The sequence below is a fragment of the Nelumbo lutea genome, chromosome 4 (genome assembly GCF_056320005.1).
Source record: "Nelumbo lutea isolate HS-2025 chromosome 4, American lotus-T2T, whole genome shotgun sequence".
NCBI lineage: Eukaryota > Viridiplantae > Streptophyta > Magnoliopsida > Proteales > Nelumbonaceae > Nelumbo > Nelumbo lutea.
In genome coordinates this window covers 19,207,103-19,230,571 of record NC_142687.1, presented here as the reverse complement: position 1 = coordinate 19,230,571, position 23,469 = coordinate 19,207,103, and the positions used below count along the sequence as shown (strand labels likewise).

The 23,469-nt window shown below is 41.9% G+C and overlaps 1 protein-coding gene and 1 long non-coding RNA gene across 2 annotated transcripts; one reads left to right on the top strand and one right to left on the bottom strand.

Annotated features, from left to right (window-relative positions):
• Nucleotides 1-1,879: 1,879 nt before the first annotated feature.
• On the bottom strand, nucleotides 1,880-3,974 carry LOC148854371 (uncharacterized). Its single transcript, XR_016094835.1, has 3 exons — nucleotides 3,834-3,974; nucleotides 3,600-3,673; nucleotides 1,880-2,073 (listed from the first exon to the last, which is right to left on the bottom strand). It is a non-coding gene; the product is annotated as an uncharacterized LOC148854371 (long non-coding RNA).
• Nucleotides 3,835-12,279, top strand: LOC148854370 (cell division topological specificity factor homolog, chloroplastic-like). The gene is made up of 2 exons (XM_088941073.1): nucleotides 3,835-4,555; nucleotides 11,438-12,279. Exons 1-2 carry the CDS (start codon nucleotides 4,466-4,468, stop codon nucleotides 12,044-12,046), a joined length of 699 nt encoding a protein of 232 aa, XP_088797199.1. The 5' UTR covers nucleotides 3,835-4,465; the 3' UTR covers nucleotides 12,047-12,279.
• The last annotated feature ends 11,190 nt before the right edge of the window (nucleotides 12,280-23,469 follow it).

The following is a 23,469-nucleotide window of genomic DNA, read 5'->3' as shown; positions in this document are numbered from 1 at the left end:
CTACCATAACTATCTCCAATAAAACCATTATCAACTCTATCCCTCTCTATCTCTCCCAAATGGTCAATATTTGTAAGATCTCCCCCTCATTTATTAAATCCTTCCATCTCTCCTTTTCAATCACATTCCCTCAAGTTTATAATAAAAGTGGGGGTATAAAATTAGATGGGTTGGGTTGGATTAAGAGCCTGCTCAAGCCCAGCCTTAAGACATGGACTTCAGATCTGAGTCTAGACTAAGGTTAGCCAAATTTGCCAACTAAAATCCCACCTAAATTAAACCCATCACAACGTGTGATGATTTGGCGGGTTGTTCAAGTTCGAAAGCCTTCCCACCCATGTTTTTCAATTTTCACATTTTATCTTTTATTTTGGCTTTGTAGTTATATTGGATACCATTAAATAAAGTTAAGCTGTCTACAAGAAATGTTCTTTTTCTTTTTTCTTTGATTCTTTGTTTATTTTAATATAAATATTAGCCATATATCATGTACTTATTAAATGTCATAGTTACTTGAACTCCGCCCCATATAGTTACGCAAGGCTTAGATGATGATGATATATTAGTCGAACACTATAAAGTATAAACAACTATTGAATGATATTTTATGACAAAAATATTCCATGGTCCTCAAATATTTCCTTATTAATTGACATTAATGCATATAAAATCTTTTTCCAGAGGTTCCTACCAATTTCTATTCAACCCCGTGCATTGCATGGATTCATTTACTAGTTAACAATGAAGGTATAAAACAAGTGAAAACAGAAAAAGAAGTTTATGTTGAGAAATGAAGAGAAAGATGGCTTCGATGTCAAATTTTATGATCAATTATGAAATCTGTCTGTTGAGGAGCCCTAATTAATAATTAAAACTAAAACTTCCAATTCATCTCAATAAAATTAGGGCACATATCCCTCTCGAAGAAAGAAAGGGGGAGAACGAGACCAAGAGAATGATTGGTTCACTGATGGTTCAAGGAAAGTTAAAGGATGTTTCATATCCCCTCATAATGTCATCATATTATCACCACTACTTCGATGGTACATGGCACCTTCTACTGTACAGCAGGCTCAGACTCTCAAATTCCACTTGTGACTATCAAAATTCCACTCCAGAACAAGAAGGCTGAGGTCATAACAGACTCTGGCTTGATCCTATAGAGATGTATCCATTTTAATGTTCCAGATATGCCTCATATAAGCTCCCTAACCCCACCCTATTACGCATACCAGGTCAGCCAGCTTGCCATGTCCTTGGCTTTCTTGTTCAGGAGTTGGAAAGAAATCTATACAGCTCCAAGTGGGATCTTCCCAAAATAAAACCACCATTAGTACTAAGAGAATTGTCAAAGGAAAATGGAGCTAACTGCATGTGAATCCTACTCCATAATACATTGATCTTCTATTAAAGCAAGTATTAAATCTGTTTTAAACGGGTTCAATCCATATCATTTTTCCCTTCACATTGTCCTACCAGAGCCTTCAACTTGGACCAAGTGACTAACAAAATACACCTTTCATTTCATTCTCTTCAAACATATAGCAGTGAGACCTCATTGTCACATGCTATCTTATATTGAACATTCTACTCCATAAAACTCAGTTTCATCACCACTCATACTACGAAGGCCAAAAGTAAAAAACAATTTTCTTAATTGTTGAAAGTAAAACAAGTTAAAAACCAATAATTTCTTCTTTTCTTGTTTTGGAAAGTTGAAATCAACAATATCATTAGTTCTCTTTTTTTTTTCCTTTTCATTATGGCTTTTTGTATATATCTGATGCATAAGTGTATGCAAAAGCACATCATAACCCTCTACTCTGCATGTTTTTGTGCTCCAGTGGTAGTAGTAAAAGTAAATAAATAGAAAAAGAAATGAATGAAATCATCCTTTTGTCTTATTCACATAAGAAACTCAAAATAGGCATGCACCGTCAAAAACAAGTACAAATATACACACACATCCATCTTCTTACAGTGATTTTTTAGGGAAATTGCAATTTTGAGGACAACATAATTTGATGAATGAGAACGAAGAACAACATTGCTTGCATTCTCCTCAAACTGACACTGGCAAAAGCATGAATTTGAGACAGCCAAATTATAAAAAACAAAAAGATAACAAAAAGAAAGGGGTGAGAGTAAGGAGGGAGCCCTAAATAATTAGTACAAGGTACAAAACACATGCTATGTTACCCAGATACGGCAAGGGCAGAGCTGGATACAAAATTTACTTTAAACACTTAACTGTGTAACATGATATAGCACCCTTGTAAGCAACGAGGTATCATAATTCATAGCAGAGAGAGAGAGAGAGAGAGAGAGAGAATGAAAATGATATGAAATAAACCATGCAGCAGGATAGGAAATATGAATTGTATAAAGATATTAAAAAAGTGAGATCAGCTACTTTACATGGATGCAGGTAAATCCCAAAAAAAAAAACACAACCTGAGACCTTTTGATACTTTAATGTCAATTATTTTGTATAAAATAACACCAGAATTGATTAAAAAAGTAAAGGATTTAATTGCAGAAACATAAATCCATGCAAACGACATAAAATAATTAAAACAATTTACAACTGAACTTTGTTGTTTATTAATGTTTATAACTGAGATTTATTATCTATCAAGTATTACAAATTAAAATTTCATCCAAAATTATAGCACTTGATTCTGATATTATATAGTTGCATATTACAGACTTGACCAAGAGGAACCCCCTAGGGTGTACTGTTAGGAACTTGTCTACAGATGTCAATTCACTATTCATCCGGTGTTTGAAAGGGCCAATATATTCATACGTGAATGTGATATAGGAAACAAAGTGCTTGAACCATTTAATTGAGCTTATCCCTAGCAACTTCGTATGCAATGAAGAATTATGTATAACTAGACAAGAGATCCTAAAGAGCTAGGACTGATTTTCGAATGACAACTAGAGTTGAATTGTTGTCTACCCAATTTTGGCCAGGAGGAAGAGGGCCAAAGCCCCAAATTGACAAATAAGAAGATAATCACAGAAGCTGTTGCAGAAATAAGGATGCCAACTTCGAACCTAGGTTGAAGAAGCTACAACCGAAAGAAGGGTGGAGGATATAATGGCACTAAAAATGATCGAAGGTGGACAGAGAAATCACGAGAGAAAGAGAAGTCCAAAGTCCAAATTGTGTGGAATAGCATGAATATGAGGGCACCAAACCCAATACCAGATTATTATGCACCGGCATCTCCTTTTGACCGGGTGCATGGAAAAGGAATAATACAAAAATCGCCTAGTGATGACAGAAACACACAGTGGAAATTCATAAGCTACTGGACTGCTAGGTGGTACCGTGGTAGTGGTACTCTCTGAATATCTCATTTAGGAGTGCTGATGTTGTTAAGATGAACGCATATTGAAAAGAAAATATAAAAATATATCAATCCAAAAAGGAAAAGGAAATAACCATCCAGAAAACCACAACTGCAACACAAAATTGAAAAACTGGGAAAGCTAAAGCCCATATGGCAAATAAGACACCAAAAAACAAAACCCAGATATCAAACTGAAAGGAAAAACAAGAAGTAACATCCAAAAAAAGAAAAGGATACCTGGTACAGGGGAAGTATGCTTTGACAGGAAATTTTCCGACCCTCTCCTCCTCCTTAAGTTCCAGGGTGTACTTCTGGCCAAAATGGGGATTCCCACTAATAAATTCATTGTCATAAAAATCACTTGGGGCCGGAATTGCAGAGAGAAATTTACAACCAAACGATTTAATTCCTGATATCGTAGCGGGTAATAATTGAGGCAATAAAATTGGGCAATGCAGAAGAGATTGAGACCTTATTGTTATGTCTTTAAGGAGAAGGCAAGCTCTCCATCTCCCCATTTTCGTTTTCTTCAACCATTTCACTAATTTTCCCTGTTTACCGTCGCCGAAGGTCTGGCGGGCAGATGGAGAGGACCAGAGGAGGAAGAAGAAATCCTCTTGAATATGTTTTCCACCCAAAAAAAAAAAGAGGAAGAAGAATCCGGGAGAGATGGAGGGAAGGGGTGATTTAATATGGCCTCATTATGACTAAAGTGCCCTTCTTTTCACTTTAAAAATGCTTAAGTGCCCTTTGGCCCCGAGATCACATCAGCTCCCCACAGGCGCGCCCCACATGCACATCTCAGCGTGCATTGAGATCATCTCCCGTACTTTTTCTAGAGAGATGCTCCAAATACACGGTCGGATGTGCTGTAGGGCGTCTGCGAGGCGCCGATGTGAACTAAAAATTCACCAATTGGCTTCCCTCTTTGCTGGTACCGACTCCCGAGTCCCCGGAGTCCCAAGTTTCCAATATGCCTGAAGAAAAAAGGAAAGTAGATGAAATGCGTTGAGAGCCCTTAGATTTGAACGAGAGGAAGTGAGACAGGGTAAAAGCAGAAGAAAAAGGGCAGAGAGAGAGAGAGAGAGGCAGAAAGACAAGTGATGGCGATTTCTGCAGATTTGAGGGTTTCTGCGACGTTGGCTTCTTCTTATCCTGCGCACCCCCTTCGACGTTCTTCTGCACCTACAAAGGTTAGTTCATTTTTCCCTTTTCGATTGTCAATGGAAAATCTTAACTTTTGTCTAATGGTTTACATGCAGCCTATCAATATTTCATCCGTAGAGCTCTTCATTATTATTCTTTTACTGATAATAAGTAATTATGACTTAGGATTCCTTTTTGGAGTAGCTCAAGTATGAATTTCTGCTTGTTGGAGTTCTTGTTCTACCCAAAACCTCTGCCACTGCAAAAAGAACTTGTGCATACAAATGGAATTATTTTTTATAAGTACATACAAAAATAAAAATGGAATTTTCCTTTATGGGGCTTCATTAATGATATCATGCAAGTAACTGTTGAATCTTGCCATATTTTACATAGATTGAATGCATAAGAGATTCCTTTGAGGAAACGCCTATTCCCTTGTAGGTTTTGTTTAAAGCGTTTATGTAAAACTCTGTTTATGGAATTTGGTTTTCTAGCTACCATGGTTCTCATATCATCTTAAAATAGGGGGCATATGGAGAAGTGACTTTTTTTTTCTTTTTGGGTAGTATTCATACATTTCTTCCGAGCAATTGTTTGTTTGCATTGAGATTTATTTCTCTGGTACCTGGTATTTCCTTATAAAATTGATAAATAAGCATTTCGTCATTTTAGGAAGTGATTGTCCAGAAAAATATAAATCCTACTTTCATTGTGCTGCTTGCAATTGATTTACATGCTTTTGAGTCGTTACTCTTAGATCATTAAGTTGCAAAGTTAAAAACGAGGCATCTTTAAGATGAATATACTGCTAATTCCACCCTATAATTATAAATAAAATAAAGTAGAAGAATTTCCCCACAAAAATTAATTTTTCTTGTATCCTTGATTAAGATCACATGTTCTCTTTCCGGTTGCATTCTAGCTGGAAAGTCAAACAGGTATCATTTTTTTATCGGCATCAAGCAGGTATCATTGTCCAGTAAGCTAAATTAAACTCTAGAAATCGTGATATAGAAACATGGTTATATAGGTGTAAAAATACATCAATACTTTAAAAGGTATACCAAGGCTAGGAATTAAATATAAACCCGGAGAACCAAAGTTTGGTGTCCCTCTCGCGATAACTTGTCTAGGAGTGAAATCTGTTTTATTATGTTAGCTTAAAGCATTATCAACATGTTACAAGAAATACCATGTCAATGTTAAGTGCCTAGAGTCAGCACCAATGGAACAATTATTTTTGAGGTTTCTTGGTGACATTACTTATATTTGATTCTTTTTTCCCACTTTGTATATATTTGTGTGAATGTTGGCCCATTGAAAATCTCCACCTTTCTCAAATGATTGATTTCATATTATGCCAAATTTGTCCACAACCCCCATTTGTAGCAATATGTCTTTTTAAGAGTTGGAGTTCTGCAGCTCATGTTTTAACTTCTATATATTTACTGTGTTTTTACAGACAAATGCCAATGAAACTTCATATTAAATAATAATATTCAGGAATCTGGCAAAATAGTGTGAATTGTCTCTTTTCATTTATTATGTTTGGCTTTGTTGGGCTTTGTTCTTTTGAGACAAATGGTTTAGGTTTTGCATATGTCACCCTGTAAAATTAAGATTTGAGTGCTTGATAGCCCCTTTCTTGTATATGATCCAATTTGTTGTTAAGGTATCAACAACCATATAAAACAAGTTGCTAACTTGCTAACCATTGAGATCAGTGTTTTCAACCTGTCGTTGATCCAGCCAGTTGAACCATTCAAATCACCACCAGCCTTAATTTCGGGTCTGGTTCTGCTGAAACCCACCATTTGGTCAAAAAAATGTTGACCTGGTAAAAAAAGTTCAACCTGGGTGGTTCGATTATTGACCCGTTTGACCCGTTCACTGGGTAGTGGGTTGCACATTCAATGTGCAAACTTTCAAAGGCAATAACTTTGCACTCTAATGTCCAATTGGGGTGATCTTTGTTTATTTTGGGTAACTTTTTGAGATCTATGTATCCCAAGGCACCAAAGGCACCTTGCCCCACTATTTTTGCCAAAAAAAAAAACCTTTTTGGGCCTCAAAAATAATTATATATACATATATTGCATGTTTATATACACACACACATTGATTGAGATAGAAGCCGACCACCAAAAAGTATAAATAGCAATCTGCAATCCTCATCATTATCTAACCCTTGGTCCATCTATATGGGGTCAGCTACATGAATCCTCTTCCTCTATTCTATTCTGTTAAATACCAAAAAAAAAGTATAAATGGCAATATTTCTGCAAAAGATGTTCCAAACAGCCATGATAACCAAATGACTCTCTATATACCTGTTGATAAGAATACCATTTCAGTGGCTAATTGATAAGAATACCATTTCAGTGGCTAATCTCCATACTTAATCTTTCCAGCTACTAAAACATTGAAAATGCTGTTATTGCTTCCACTTCACACTGCCAATAGGTTCATTAACATTTGGCTATATTGATTTTCCAATCAAGATAACAGTTTAAAAGGGGTATTAACATGATAGTTTCTTAGTGTAGAGTGTTTGAGGTAGTTTTTTGTACATTGGCATTTTGGCATAGAGGATCTTGTGGACAAGTTATCTTCAAGACTCGAGGAAGAAAAAAAGAGACAATGAATGATGCTTGTGATACCTTTGTCCCTTCTCCTTTTCTTTTTGTCTTTTTTTTTTTTATCTCTTTTCATTTACTCTTTCCTGCTAGTTTGGTATTTGAGTGGATGTCAGGGAACTTGTCCAAAGAATAATATAGTGTTTTAGATGGAAAGTAGGATCAGTTGGTGGCAGATATGCTTACAGGCTCTCAAAAAATTGTGTGCATGTTTTATTTATGGATTTCTTCTTTTATCTCATTTTAAATCTGGAAGGGATGTTTGTCTTGTATTACAGAACATTCATGGTATGAAACTATGCTTATCAGCCTATGCTACTTGTGTTGATACATACTGTTTTAAGTAATACTGTAATACTAAATGTAGATAATGCAGTTTATATATGATATCTTGATATCTTGCATCACATCATTATAGCCTTGCTTCTCTGTGCCCTATGGCTATCATGTTCTCAGTCTGGCAATTAGCCCATCTGCATTATTTGAAGCAATTCCTCCTGTGACTAATGAGGGAGTTTGTGAGGCTGAAAGGTCCTAAACCTTTCAGATTTGAGAGCATGTGGATGGATCATCCAAATTTTTTGGAATTCATAGAGCAGAAATGGTATCTTTATCAGGTGGAAGGTTCGGCAGGTTTCAATCTAATGAAGAAGTTAAAATTTTTAGAGGATTTAAAGAAATGGAGCTCTCAAGTTTTCAGGAATGTTGAGAAAAAAAAAAAGGAGGTCCTAGACAGAATGGCTAGGCTGGATAGATTGGAGGAGGAAGATAATCTATTTCAGGCAGGGAGGATGGAGAGGGAGAGAAAGCAGAATTAGAAAAATTAAGGGGTTATTTGGCAAGTCTTTTTTGAAATATCTTCTGGAAGCTTTGACAGTCAAAAGACAATGTGAGCTTTTGTATCAAGATCTCAACAGCGTGAAGACCATTTGGTTAAGGCGTGTCTGTCCGTGCGAGAACAAGTTGAAAAAAGGCAAAAAGCTCCACTTGGAGCTTCCCGAAAATAACTTGAAATGGGCTTCCTGCATCTTTTCGGGGCTGTGGCTTTTATCGGCTAGATCTTTTCCCAACCAAACGGGAAAAGACCAAAACGCGGGCTGCCGAGCTTCTAAAAAGCCGACAGCCCACGCGCCAAACGGGGCCTTAATTCTTCATGAGGAAATTCCGTGGATGCAGAAAGCAAGGGTTAAGTGGCTTAGAGAAGGGTATAGAGATAAAAATACTTCTTTTTCCAAGCTATGGTGAGGGGGAGAAGAAAAAGGAATACAATTATGAAATTGGAAGGGGAAAATAGACTTGTTGATGATCAACAGGAGATTGCTGAAGAAATAAGGGGCTTCTATGAGAAGCTGTATAAAGCCTTGCCAAATAGAAAATGTCACTTAGGAGGCTTGGAGTTTGGGCAGTTGGAAGAGCGGGTTAGGGAGTGGTTGGAGAGAGAGTTTGAGGAGGGAGAGGTTTGGTATGCAATTAAGAAGATGAATGGAGATAAAGCTCTGGGGCCAAATGGTAGGGGCTTCTATGAGAAGCTGTTTAAATCATTGCCAAATAGAAAATGTCACTTAGGGGGCTTGGAGTTTGGGCAGTTGGAAGAGGGGATTAGGGAGTGGTTGGAGAGAGACTTTGAGGAGGGAGAGGTTTGGTATGCAATCAAGAAGATGAATGGAGGTAAAGCTCCGGGGCCGAATGGTTTCAACATTAGCTTCTACAAAATGTGTTGGGCCATCATTAAGAAGGACCTAATGTTAATGTTTAGGGAGTTTTGGGGGGAGAGAAAGCTAGAAAAATCAGCAAATGCAACTTTTATCTCACTCATACCGAAATTAGTTGGGGCTGTTCGAGTTAAAGATTTCAGACCTATCGGCCTGCTCTGTAGCCCATATAAAATTCTAGCAAAGGTGCTGGCTGGGAGGTTAAAGTTGGTGCTACATACTGTGGTGGGGCCCACCCAATTGGCATTTGTGCAAGGAAGACAAATCTTGGATTGGGTTCTGATTGATAGTGAATGTGCTGACTCAGATTAGAAATGGGCATGTACGGTAATTTGTAAGATTGACCTTGAGAAGGCTTGTGATCATGTGGAGTGGGGCTTCTTGGAAGAAGTGTTGAGGATGGGCTTCGAGGAAAGTTGGAGAAGCTGGATCTTTGCTTGCATTTTGTCATTGTCCTTTTCTGTTATTGTAAATGGAGTGTCAACAGAATTTTTCAGCTCTTCAAGGGGATTAAGGCAAGGGGACCCTCTCTCACCGTTACTTTTTGTTTTTGTGGTGGAGGTGTTAAGTAAATTGATTATTAAAGGGTGTGAAGAAGGTTTAATTTGTGGGTTCAAGATTGGGAAGGAGGGTTTAACCATATTACATCTGCAAATACGTTGATGATACTTTAATCTTTTTGGGTGCGTCACTGGAGTAGGTTTAGTTTCTTAGGAGCATACTTAATTGTTTTAAAATGTTGCATGGCCTCAAGATTAACCTTGGTAAGAGTACTATGGTTGGAGTGGGAGACATCCAAAATTCTGTTCTCGAAGAGTGTGCAGGAGCCTTGGGCTGTCTGGTTGGTAACTTCCCTTTCTCTTATTTGGGGCTCCCAATTGGGGCTAGGGCTTCTGCTGCTTCTACCTGGCAACTTGTGCTAGACAGAATAGACCAAAGGTTGGCCGGTTGGAAAGAAAATTTTCTGTCTTTTGCTGGGAAACTTACATTGATAAAAAGTGTCCTTTCTAACATGTCGATCTATTACCTATCTTTATTAGATTAGAGCTCCTAAGGCAGTGTTGGGGGAGAAAAATCGAAATGGAGTTTTTGTGGAGTGTGAGGGGTGAAAGAAAGAAAGTACATTTAGTTAAGTGGGAAGTGGTGTGCAAGCCTAAAAAAGAAGGGGATCTTGGGGTGTGAAGGGTGGGGGTCTTTAACAAAGCATTGTTGGGAAAGTGGGTGTGGAGATTTGGAAGAGAGAGGGAGGCTTTATGGAGGAGAGTAGTGGCTGGAAAATATGGGATGGTGAACTTTGGGTGTGATTCAAAGGAAGTAAAATACTCTTATAGGGTTTGTGTGTGGAAAGGGATAATGAGTTTCAATTCTTTAATGGTTTCTCACTATTCCTGGAGGGTGGGGAATGGATCCAGCATTAGATTCTGGGAGGATGATTGGTCTGGGTTAGGGAAGCTCTGTGAAATCTGTCCAAGGCTGTACAGATTAGGTCCGGAAAGGTGTATCTATTTCAAATTGTTATGAAGTCTCAAATGGTTTTGTGGTGTGGACACCAAATTTCAGACCTTTACTCCACTGGGAGATGGAGGAATGTGTGGAGCTGCTGTCCAAATTGCAGGCTTTGGAAATCAATCCGTCAGGAGATGATATTAGGTGGTGGAAGGAATGCAAGGATGGAAAATTTACAATCAAGTCAATGTACTCAATTCTGATCAGAAGCGTGTTCCCCTAAGGGTGGAAGCCTTTGTATGGTGGTTAGCCAAGGGGTGTATTCTGACTCAGGACAACATAAAGGGTCAAGGATTTCAATTCCCAAGCAGATGTGCCCTATGCTTAGCTGGAGAAGAAAACATCATGCATTTGTTCTACAGGTGCAGCTTCATTTCCCCAATTTGGTTCTATTTTTTCAAGCTGTTTAAGGTGGACCGGTGATCAATCTGAGATCAGGCTGAAACCTTTGGACTTTGGCCAAGAGTTCAGGGTGGCTCTAAGGTCAAGCTGATGTGGAGCTGCATTCAATTCGTGGTGTGCTGGGAAGTTTGGAAGGAAAGAAATAGAAGAGTCTTTGAGAATAAGAAGAAAAGTTGGGAAGAGGTGGTCGCTCTGATCAGTTCATCAGTCATAGGTTGGGTGTTAATTTTGCCAGATTTTCAGGGATTAAAGAAAGATTTTGGGGCAGACTTCTGGAGCTCTTTGTATGCTTAATTTTCTGTTTTGCTTTTAAGCCTGTTTGTTTTTGTTTCTTCTGGTTGTTTCTGGGGGTGACCTCTTGTCACCCTACGAGCTGTAAAACTCTTTTTAGTGATAATTTTTTTTCTTTATTTATATTCAAAAAAAACTAATGAGGCCTTATTTTTTGCATGAGGCCATCATATGGAGACTAGTTTTCTTTGTAAAATAGAGTTATGATATGATCATACAGTTTCTACCTTTTTATTCCACATCCTTGTTCATTGAATAACTTCTATGGCACCTCATATATTGAAATTGTTTTTGTATCAGAGATTATTTTCATCTTTTGTATTAGAGATAGTTTGGTCAATCTAATGATTTTATACTTTTTTTATCTCATTGCATCAAGATGGTAGCATTCTGTGGTTTCCTTAGTGGAGGATCAAGTATTTCTGAAATTACACCCAAGTGGCCCCCCATTGCCCTTGAATGCCATAATGTGCAGTGCTATTGCCACCGTAGTTTTGGGATCACAGCTGACAATAATCTCTCTTCAAAAACCTTGAACCAAGAAGTAGAGGGCTTCCTCCTAAATGCAATAAACATGAGCTTCTTTGAACGGTTAAACTTGGCTTGGAAGATACTCTTCCCCCCACTAATTACGAGGAGGAGATCTAATGCGAAGATTGCCAAGCAACGCATGAAGATGATCCTCTTCTCTGATAGATGTGCTGTTAGTGATGAGGCAAAGCAGAAGATTGTGAAGAACATTGTGTGCGTTTTGTCTGATTTTGTGGAGATAGATTCACAGGATAAAGTCCAGCTTAGTGTCTCAACAGATCCAGATCTTGGGACTGTGTATTCTGTCACAGTGCCAGTCCGACGGGTGAAATCTCAATATCAGGATGTAGATGAGTTTGGAACAATAACAGGCGTTGAGTACAAAGATACTGGTGAAAGGTCTGGTTCTGTTGATGTCACATTCGATTTCTTTATTCCAAGTGACATAACTCAGTAACTTCGGGTGTTTTAAATTATTCCTGCTCAGTATTCCTTTCTTGGAGTGAGGGGAATGAGAGAGAGAGAGAGAGAAGTGGGGATGTTGGATCATATCTAGGCTAAGATTGCAAGATGTTCTTTGTAGCAAAAGTCCACTTTAGATTCTTGGATCTTAGAACCTTAAGAAGCCCCTAAAGTCTTGTATATATTGGAAATTTTCCTTAATTAACAGTGCTTCCTTTGAACTCCAAACTTAATTGAACAATATAGCAGCATACTAGCATCATTTGGCATTGTTGGCTAGATGCATAACTTCTACTGTGTGACAGCTTTAATTTGCAGCAACAAGGTAAATCGTCATGACTTTAATGGTACCAATTGCCATCTAAATTGACATGGCATAAGCATTGAAAGTGTTTAATTAAGTCTTTTGTTTAGATAAAGATGCGATTTTTTTTTTCGGCTTTACCCAATTTCCCTCGGTATTTGTAAACAGTTGACTGGCCTACCTTGTCACATTCTCTACCTAGATGCATCATTTTCTCGAGTTCTCGACTCATCTATCGTTCTGTTAATAAGGTTATATTTGCTTAAAATTCTAAACTATTTCAAGGATGAGCTTCGAGCTGGCGCACGCACACAAAGACCCCCACACGAGAGAGAGAGAGAGAGAGAGAGAGAGAGAGAGAGAGATAAATAATGGTAAAACCTGCATTTTATGAAAATTGATGTAAGATAACAGTAACAAAACCCATGGTGCATTTTATGGAAATTGCTGGAACGTGAGGTATAACTGTTACTGATTATCGAGTCTTGAAGATTCAGGAAAAAAAAAAAATTTGAAATGAAATTACTTCTTGAGCTTTTCCTCTTATTCTTTTCCACCAGTGGGAGACACCCGGAGATTTTTCTTGTTAAGCTATTCTGCAACCTCTAGAGTATAGTACATCAACAAGAAAATTGTACATTTTGGATATAACTTATTTTAAGGGCTCATCTCCTTTTTGCAATTAAAAACTTGGTGTTCATAAGGGTATTTTAGTCACAAAAAAAGAGATAAGTCCTTAAAATAAGGAATGTCAAATGTAGCCTTAGTTTGGTGGCTTCTTTAGATTGGCTTTAGTCAATCTATTTCAATCAACACTGATGCCCTTCCAAACAGACCTTAAAAGTGGGTGAAGCTAACTTTCAAATTTAAAGGTAATTGATGAAGGGTGATTTGGCACGATTTAGTAAGACGTGTAGACGTGATTTGCTTGAGGGTTGACAATTCAGCCAAACGAGCCCAGTTCGCAACATTCGGAGCTTAGGTATTCAACCACCTTGGACCAAAAACCACCTCGGTGTAGAGACACTTCGACACCCAATCCAATTCAAGACTAAAGAACCGAAGTGCTAATTCGGAGCTAAAGAGCCAAAACGCCACATAATTAACTCCAAAGGCTTTCCCAACAGACTTTGAATTTCTCGAGATCACGACGAAACCCATCTTAGCTCCGCTTGAATCAGAGTTAGATGATAAACCTTATCAACACATTGCTCTCCTTCAAAAACAAAACAGATCTTATCCGCACAGTTTGAAGATCCCAAAGCTTTTTCGTAAGGCCTACAACTATTTCATTATATAAGGACATGAAACCCCAAGGTAAAGGTATGCGTGATTATTTACTCATTAGCATTCAAGCATTCAAATATTCAGCTCGCATCTACAGTATAGTACTGACTTAAGCATCAAAGCGACATCGTCGGGTTAGCCACCTCAAGTTCTCTGATCTACTATTTTGCAGTTAGGTCCAACTCATCGCGCAATTGGAGCTTGAATCATCTTCCAACTAGGAGTATTTAGATCGCGCACCATCAATTGGTTTCGTTTGTGGGAATTTCGATCGAAAGGTCATCCCAATCTTAGTTGCAGTTTTATTTTTCGATTTATCCCAATGGATTCTTCCAACAACACTGAAAAAAGCATCGAGATGAACGTCATTGGGGGGTAAAATCAGCAATCAACTTTCCCCCAAGGTCCTACGGTATGCATTGGTCAGTTTACTATTCCTCTTATAGCTTCAGGAGCCCCGTCACTATCTGTACCGTAGGGCACTGCCCAAGTGAACATCCTACTTCCCCTAGTGGGTGCAACTTTCTTCGAGCCATCTGTGGTCCCTCCTGGAATTGGGCACTCCCAATTCCATGACCTCGTTCAGTGCATCCAGACAATACAGATCCAGATGCAACAGGTTCAACAGTTCCAACAATATCAACAGTATTATCTGTATCAGTAGCAATTCCCACCACTGCAGTCGAACCAACAACCAATTCCACCCTGGCACCCAAGGTTGCGTCAGGGCCAAAACCCGAATCGGCCTGGAACTAGCCAAAACATCAACCGATCCCCCCATTGGGGTAAGGGGACCTCGCAGGTGTCAGTTCCTCCTAGGGATCAGGTTTCACCCCATGGGAGGAGAGACGGTTAGCACACTCCTCCAGTCTCACAAGGAAATTTTAGAAGTAGGCTCGGGGATAGTAAACTCAATAGGGCCAATCCGGCTTGACACTCCCAGCAAGAAAATAACGGCTTGCAAGGAGATAACAACCAGCCCGAAGTCGGAGGTGCAAACTCGAGGCAGGACCCCTCAGTCCCCTGTGATAGTCGATGCAAACCCCACAACCAAGAGAACCTGGCAAGAAGGAACTAGGATCCACCTCGCGATAATGTTCGTAGTGATGTCGAAATGCCATACCATATTGAAATCAGTAGTACCAACGTAGAGCCGATAAAGAAGCAACAACGACGACATCACAAAACACGCCGCTCCTCAGCCATAAACAGTCCACCAGTGAAGCCAAACCAGCAAGCGGAGAAAGCTAAAGAAAAGGAAGAAGTGAGCTCAGTGGCAACAAAGACTATGCCTCCATTGCTTTGCCCATCATCTCCTCTATCTCCCAAGCTCCTAGCAACTCCGATGCCAAAAGACTTCAAGGTGCCCCCGTTACATAAGTATGACGGGCCGTTTGACCCCAACGATCATGTGGATTCCTTCCAGTCTTAGATGCACCTATCTAGGGCTGATGAGTCCTGCATATGTATGGCCTTCTCTACTACGTTTAGGGGGGTAGTCCAAACTTGGTATCGGAACCTCACGCCGGGCTCCATCAAAAGCTGGCCCCAATTTTTTGACATGTTTACTGTGCACTTCATTACCAGTAAGAACCCGAAATCGTAAGAAAACCTTCTGAACGTGGTTCAGAGGGAAGGAGAATCAATCATAAGCTATATAAAATGCTTCAACGATACTTGCCTGTAGATACCGGACCTCGATCTAGTTGTGCTACTCACTGCAGTAAAGAAAGGAATCACCCATAAAGAGTTCAAGTGGCACGTGGTAGCTAACAAACCAAAAGATATCATCGAGTTCCTCAAGTTAGCAGATCAGTTCATCAATATCGAGGAGGAGATCAACCAAAAGATTGACAATCCACCACCAGAAGAGAGAGAATGAAGGGACGAGCAATGGTGGGCAGAAAAGAAAGAAGTGCAAGTCCCCAAGCAGGGGAAGAAGCAAGTCAAGAAGTTGGTCCCCCTCGCACACTCACAAGCCAGGTCGGTGCTCCAAGACGCCGCCCATGGAGAAAACGAGCTATACCCCTTTGAATGCTAAGCAATGAGAGATCTTAATGGCTATTAAGGATTCCCCCTTTGTCAAATGGCCTCCCATGTTAAGGAAAGACCCGACAACAAGAAACCCGAATGTCTATTACCATTTCCACCGAGATCATGGACACAACACAGAGAATTGCAGGAATCTCCGCGACGAGATCGAGGAACTTATACGTTGTGGGTACCTGGAGAATTACATATTGTGAGGAGAGGGTGCAAACAGACCAACAGGCAGATTGACAGGGGGACCAGAGGAGGAATGGCCCCGATGTCAGCAAGCAAAATGAGCAATCACCACGATAGTTGCCAAAGGAAAGACCAATCCACGTGGTGATCAACATGATCACCGACGGGTCCATCATTGCCAGATGTACATTGGCAGTTGGGAGGACCTCAATCTGCGAATTGGAGAACGAAGGTAAAAACCCGCCAAAGTGATCTCGGCTCGAAGAACCGATCTACTTCACTGAGGACGATGCGCGCGAGATCCAGTACCCGCACGGTGATGCTTTAGTAGTAAAGCTAAGGATTAATGGCTTCGAGGTGAAACACATCTTGGTGGACTCAGGCAACTCGGCAAACCTACTCTTCAAGGAGACCTTTGACAAATTACAGTTATAGTAGAGCGACCTGAAATCAGTATATATGCCTTTGATAGGGTTCAGCGGCGAGGAGGTCAAACCTCTTGGTCGAATCATAGTACCTGTGGAAGTCGGCACGTGGCCAAACATTGTGCAATTTGAACATACATTCTTGGTAGTCGCGACTCCCTCCCCCTACAACGCAATAGTAGGTCGGCCTATCACGCACGTTTTATGTGCGATAGTGTCCACTTACTACTTAGCAATGAAATTCCCAACTGATTACGGAGTGGGAGTCGTGTGAGGTGACTAGCTCGAATCCCGCAAGTGCTACGTGGCTGCCTTAAAAGGAAAAGCAAAATTCGCAGAGGATGTCGAGCTCGAGCAACCGGTGGAGTATATTGACGAGCGAGCTACCCCGAAAAAAGAAACGGTCCACATACCAGTCTTTGCCGTCGAACCAGCCAAAACTCTTTAGATCAGTGCCTCGATCAGCTAACCGCTTCGAACCCAGCTAGTAAGTTTCTTATTTGAAAATTTAGATATTTTTGCTTGGTCCGCGGCAGAGATGCCCGAGATTGATCCAAAAATGATAACTTACAAGCTTAATACTAACCCTTTATCAGGCCAGTAAGACAAAAGAAACACAACCTCGCCCCAGAATGTTAGAGGGTAGTCGATGAAGAGGTTGGGAAGCTCCTCACGATAGATTTTACCAGGGAAGTCCATTACCTGAGCTGGATGGCCAACCCGATTCTGGTGAAAAATGCCAATGGAAAATGGCGCATGTGCGTCGACTACACCGACCTTAACAGAGTTTGCCTGAAAGACTGCTTCCCGCTACCCAAGATCAACCGCCTAGTGGACGCGACCTCAGGGCATGAGTTACTGAGCTTCCTGGACACTTAGTTCGGTTACAACTAGATTAGGATGGATTTTGCTGACAAAAACAAGACCGCTTTCATAACTGAGCTTGGGTTATATTGTTACAAGGCCATGCCCTTCAAATTGAAAAATGTTGGGGCAACATTCCAATGCCTTGTAAATAAAATTTTTGAGTCATTGATCAGCAATAAAGTAGAATGTTATGTTGATGACATGGTCATGAAGACCCAGCTTTCAAATTCTTTGTTGGATGATTTAAAAGAAGTTTTTCAAAGTTTACGAAGGTATAACATGAAATTAAATCTGAATAAATGCATCATTGGAGTCACTTTGGGTAAATTCCTAGGCTATATAGTCAACCAACGTGGCATCGAGGCCAACCCAGACAAAATAAAAGTGATCCTAGATATGAGACCACCCCGAAAAATAAAAGAGGTCCAGAGGCTGACTGGCCAAATAGCCGCCCTAAGCCACTTCATGTCTAAATCGATAAACCGATGCCTACCATTTTTTTAAGCTGTAAAAAAGAGCAAGAACTTCGAATAGACTGAAGAGTGCTAGCTCACTTTTGACGAGCTGAAAAAGTACTTAAGTACAGCCCCGGTTTTAACTCAACCCGAAGAAGGGGACGTGTTAAAACTATACCTCTCTGTGAGCGATGAAGTGGTTAGTTCGGTACTGATCAAAGAAGTAGATCGGGTTCAACGACCCATCTACTATGTTAGTAAAATTTTGCATGATGCAGCAACTAGATATCTGGAGATCGATAAACTAGCATACGCCTGATCATAGCAGCCTGAAAACTTTGCCCGTACTTCTAGGCCCATACTATCGTTGTTCTCACTAACAAACCCCTAAGGCAGATTCTGCTCAAGCCCGAGGTATCTGGAAGATTAACGAAGTGGCCCATCGAGCTAAGCGAATACGATATCCAGTATGAGCCTCGACTAGCAGTCAAAGCCCAGGTCTTGGCAAACTTTGTAGCAGAGTGCACGTTCGGCTCAGTGACCCCCGAGTTGACCGAGCTTGCTCACACGATAGGAGTATCAACTAGTACGGCACCAGCCCCAGTCAGAGTGGAACCGACCTAGGACGAGGAGCCCTGGATCCTCCACATAGACGGCTCGTCCAACCAGCAGGGAAGTGGTGAAGGATTGATATTGTACGGCCCAAGCGAGGTGAAGCTGGAGTATGCTCTCTGGTTCGGATTTGAGGCATCGAACAACGAGGCATAATATGAAGCGCTAATCTATGGGCTAACCTTAGCAAGGGAAATGAAAGCAAAGCACCTCATTGTATGCAATGACTCACAACTAGTGGTCAACCAAGTCACTGGTGAGTACAAAGCCCATGACCCAACTATGGCAGCTTATTTGGCCAAAGTTAGAGAGATCCTGCACAACTTCGTCTCTTGCTTTATCAGGAAAATTCTGAGGTCTGAGAACGCTGAGGCCGATACCTTGTCACGTCTAGCGAGCACGAACAACAACACTATGCGAACTGTGTACATAGAGGACTTACCCCGGCCCAGCATTCTCGAGGGGGCATAAGAGGTTGCTCCCGTGTCACAAGCGGACTAAGCTGGATTGACCCACTCGTTGGTTATCTGCTCCATGGGACCCTACCTGCATAACGCAATGTGGTTCGAAGGGTAGAGTGTCAGTCAGCCAAGTACGTCCTCATAGACAGTTAACTATACAGAAAATCCTTCACGTTCCCTTATCTGTGTTGTCTGCGACCCTCAGAAGTTGAGCACGTACTTTGCGACACCTATGAAGGCTTGTGTAGTGGACAATTGGGGGGCAGAGCCCTCGCACAGAAAGTGTTAAGGCAAGGCTATTATTGGCCCACAATGAAGGCAGATGCACTCGATCTCGTAAAAAAGTGTGACAAGTGTCAGAGGCATGCCAACATCCACCACCATCTTGCTGCTGATTTGAAATACCTCACCAGCCCGTAGCCCTTTATGCAGTGGGGAATCAACATCCTTGGTCCTTTCCCGCCAGCAACAGGGCATAGGAGGTTCTTGGTTGTAGTAGTAGATTACTTTACAAAGTGGGTGGAAGTCGAACCCCTGGTAATGATCACAACCCATAACATACAAAATTTCTTTTGGAAAAGCATAGTATGCCACTTCGGACTACCCCAGGTGCTGATATCCGACAATGGGAAGTAGTTCGAAGATGTTAAGTTTCAAAACTGGTGTGTCGAGATGGGGATTCAGAAAAACTTTACCTCGGTGGCACACCCCCAAATGAACGGACAAGCAGAAGTAATTAATAGGGTGATACTTCATGGAATGAAAGCTCGCTTAACTCGAGCCAAGGGATTGTGAGTGGACGAACTACCCAGTGTCCTTTGGGCCTACCGAACTACTATCAAGACTGCGACGGGTGAAACCCTCTTCAACCTCACGTATAGCGCAGAGGCGATGATCTCGGTAGAGATCGAGGTACCCACATTACGATTGGAGGCTTATGATGAGGAAACAAACGATGACGAGCTCCATACCAACCTGGACCTGGCAGAGCAGGTGCGGGACCTGGCCTACATTCGGACTGCAACCTACCAACAGAGAGTAGCTTGGTACTATAATACCTGAGTCAGAAAATGATAGTTCCGTGTTGGCGACCTAGTTCTTTAGAAAGTTATGGTACCTGAGCTCGGCGTAGGTAAGCTTGGACTGAATTGGGAAGGTCAGTACCATGTAAAACGAGTATTTGGGGAAGGCACATATGAGCTCGAGACTTTGGAAGGGAAGCAGGTCCCTTAAGCATGGAATATCGATAACCTAAGAAGGTACTACTTATGAGCCCGTGACTCAAAGGTAAAATTTCTTTAAGTCTATGTGACCACCGAATTGCTCAAAAAAGACGACCGACTAGAGAGAGGACTGTGAGTCACTCCCATAACTTAAGGGCTATGGTGCCGAGCTGACAAAATGACATCGGCACTACAATAAGTCCTAGTCACCTATTCGGCATAGGCAGACAAGTCCTAGTCGCCTCTTCGACATAAGTAGACAAGTCCTAGTCACCTTTTTGGCATAAGCAGACAAGTCCTAGTTGCCTCCTCGGCATAGGGAGATAAGTACTAGTCACCTCCTCGGCATAGGCGCAATGATCCCCAGTCACCTCCTCGGCTTGAGTTAGTATGTAGCTCGTGCATAGACAGGTCGGGTATATACCCTACAGTGTCTATCTACCTCGACGTACAACAAACATAAGGTTAACCCCACCTGGAGTCCATCTCGCTAGTCTGGCACTTCGGAATAACCAATTGCCTCTAAGTAACCCATGCATAGACAGGTCGAGTATATACCCTACAGTGTCTATCCACCTCGGCGTACAATAATATAAGGTTAATCCCACCTGGAGTCCAACTCGCTAGTGTGACACTTCGGGCTAACCAACACTTAGGAAATTTTTTTACTTAGAAAGATTTTTTCACAAGATTTTTTGAATCATTATATTTCATTAACAAAAAGATTATGAATACATGGTTACTATAACCGGGCTCGGAGGCCTGAGACATACACTATATGGGGGGGTCCAAGAAAAAAGACATGTTTAAACATCAAATCTGCCAGAATCCCCTCCAACAGGAAGGTCGGTCTCCATTCTCCATGTGGTCCTCCTTCGCGTCATCTCGACCTACCTCCCCTAACAGTCTTGCCTCGAGAAGTTTGTCATCGCTCTCTCAATCGGAGAAGTCAGGTTCCTCGTCAGCCTCCTTTGCCATCTCCATAGTAATGGTAGACATGGAAATGGATATGAAATCGAGCTTAGGGAACTTCTGCCGCATTAACCACTTACAGAGCTTGAAGCCTGATTGGTACGAGCCAGAGCCATACTCGACCTAGAGGTTGTGAAACTCAGGGGACTCTTTGAACTCCTTGATGGCGCGATCTCTTTTCTGAATCCTCGCCTCCTGAATGGCGGTGTCGAAGATTTTAGTGCGCTCCTTGATCATCGCCTCAAGGTTTTCATTCTCCTAGAGGAGAGCTTCCTTATCCCCTTTAAGCTTCTTCTCTCCTCCGTCAGCACTAGGATCAGCTCCTCCTAGCTTCGAGCTCCCTTCTTGGCTCTAAGAACTTCCCCCCGAGCTAAGTCCAACTCGCGGTAAAGCTTTTGAGCGTTCTCTTCGGCCTTCCGAGCTCTCTTCAAGTGGATCTCAGATTGGTAGACGAGCGAGTGAATAGCGGAGTTTACCTAAAAAATATAAAGCAAGTATAAGTGTCATTGACAAAAGAATAAGAAAGAAAACGAAGGGACAAATTACTTACCACCATACAGTAGATAGTTGCCCTCCCTTTGAGTTGACTTGTTGGCATGTCAGCCCACTCCGTGACCTCCGCAGGAAACACGACATCTTTGCTCTTAAGGAGCCCGAGCCTCAGAGTCATTATGATCTCCTTTGCTGAGGGGCGCTGAGGCTCAGGCACCGAAGTACCTTCAGGCTTGCAAGGTGGGTCCCCTCATCCTTATCCTCGTCCAAGTCAACAACCGGAGGTTGGGGATGAACCTCCTCCCCTGGGAGCTCGGTAAAGGGTGGGCTCTGGCGCTCTGACCTCGAGTTCAGAAGGAATCGAAGAGGTGGCCTCCTCCCAACGGGACCTCTTCGAGGCCTTTATCTTCTTCCCCTTCTAAACACTCCTTAAAAGGTTAGCACCGTCAACACCTGTCATAGCTTCTACAAGAGAGAAGAAAAAGAGTTAGTTGCGAACTGAAGTAAGTGCGAAAAGGAAAAAGGAGAAGTAATGTGTGTGCTGAGGTGGAGGCCTACCAAGAGGACTCAGCCCAGCTCGTACAAGCTTCTCCTTGGCCAGGAAATCTTCCATCTCAAGGCCGAGGTCCCTCCAAGAGTGGATGACCGCCCTAGTCTTTGCATCGAGCCTCACCCTGGGGTCCTTAATGGCCACTCGCCAGTGAGTTGGGAATGGCCATCCTTCAAGGTTCCAAACAAAGAAGTACCTCCTCTTCCAGGCCAATACCTTGTTCAGGTTACCAAACAGGACCTTGAACCTGGGGCAAGGTGAGATATAGTAGCTCTGTCGGGTGTCCCCGTGCAGGCAAAAAGAGTTCTTCTTACTGGAACAAGTCAAGCTAAAGATGTATAGGGTAAGAGGTCGGTTATACTCGTGGAAAAGTGAGATCGTACCAACAATGGTACGGATGGAGTTCGGGTGTAGCTGGTCAATAGTGACGTTAAAAAACTTAATGATTTCTATGATGAAGGGGTGGAGCGGAAAGCACAACCCAACTACGAGCTGCTCCTCAAAACCTGCGAGTTCGTAATGATCGTGAACCCATGGGCACTGACCCAAAGGAATGTTGAAAACAAGAGTGGTAACGAACTATCAAGGACAACAACCTATCTGAGGTCATCATGGAAGGGCCAAAGTTGTCCGGATCCCAACCTTGAGTAGAAGACAAGACCCCCTCTCCAAAGGTCGGCCGCTCTACCTGAGGTTTGGGTTCCTCAAGCCGATATGGCCCGACGTCAGGTAAAGGCATTTCTCCTAAAAGGTTTAAAGATGAGCTCTCTAGCGAAGAGTTGGCATCAACGGTGGGAGCTGAGGATCACACCTCGGCACCCCCGAGCTTGCTAGAATCACTAAGTAACATATCTATACTAGTACTATACATATTGGACAGGAAAAGGAAAAGGGAACAACTAGTGAAGGAGGATGAACTCACCAAAGAAGACATAACAACTAGTGAAGGACTCCGACGCGATCTCAAGAGAGCTCAGTTACACGATTTATGGCAAGGATAATGGGCCATTCGGCACCCTATTTATAGTCCACCACATCCAGCAATCAACGATTGAGATCAGTGTGATCCGATTGCTCCCATGAAAACCGGTTGCATGCTACCGGAGGACGAAATCGGTTGAGCACGCCCTTTGGCGTCTGCAGAATTTATAAACAATGTGACGTTTGCACATGACCGAGACATGATCTGGATCATTTCATGGTTGAGTCAGATGATTGAGCAGGTCCAGCCAACGGTTCATCCTTCAAGTCGCCTAGACTTCATTCCAAATCCACCTGGATCCGTCATGAACTCCCCGCACTAGGTCGGGACCCCTAGCATGAGGAGTGGGGGGCAATTGATGAAGGGTGATTTGGCACGACCTAGTAAGAAGGGGACACATAGACGCGATTTGATCGATTGGTGACAACTCAGCCAAATGAACCTAGTTTTCAGCATTCGTAGCTCGGGTATTTAGCCACCTCGGCCAAAAAACCACCTCGTCGTAGAGACACCTCGACACCCAATCCAGTTCGAGACTAAATAACTGAAGTGCCAATTCGGA

Excerpts from the sequence above, each read along its gene's own strand:
- LOC148854370 (XM_088941073.1), top strand. The coding sequence starts at position 4,466 with ATGGCGATTTCTGCAGATTTGAGGGTTTCTGCGACGTTGGCTTCTTCT. Across the intron at positions 4,556-11,437 it reads GTTCTTCTGCACCTACAAAG|ATGGTAGCATTCTGTGGTTT; the intron begins GTTAGTTCATTT and ends CATTGCATCAAG.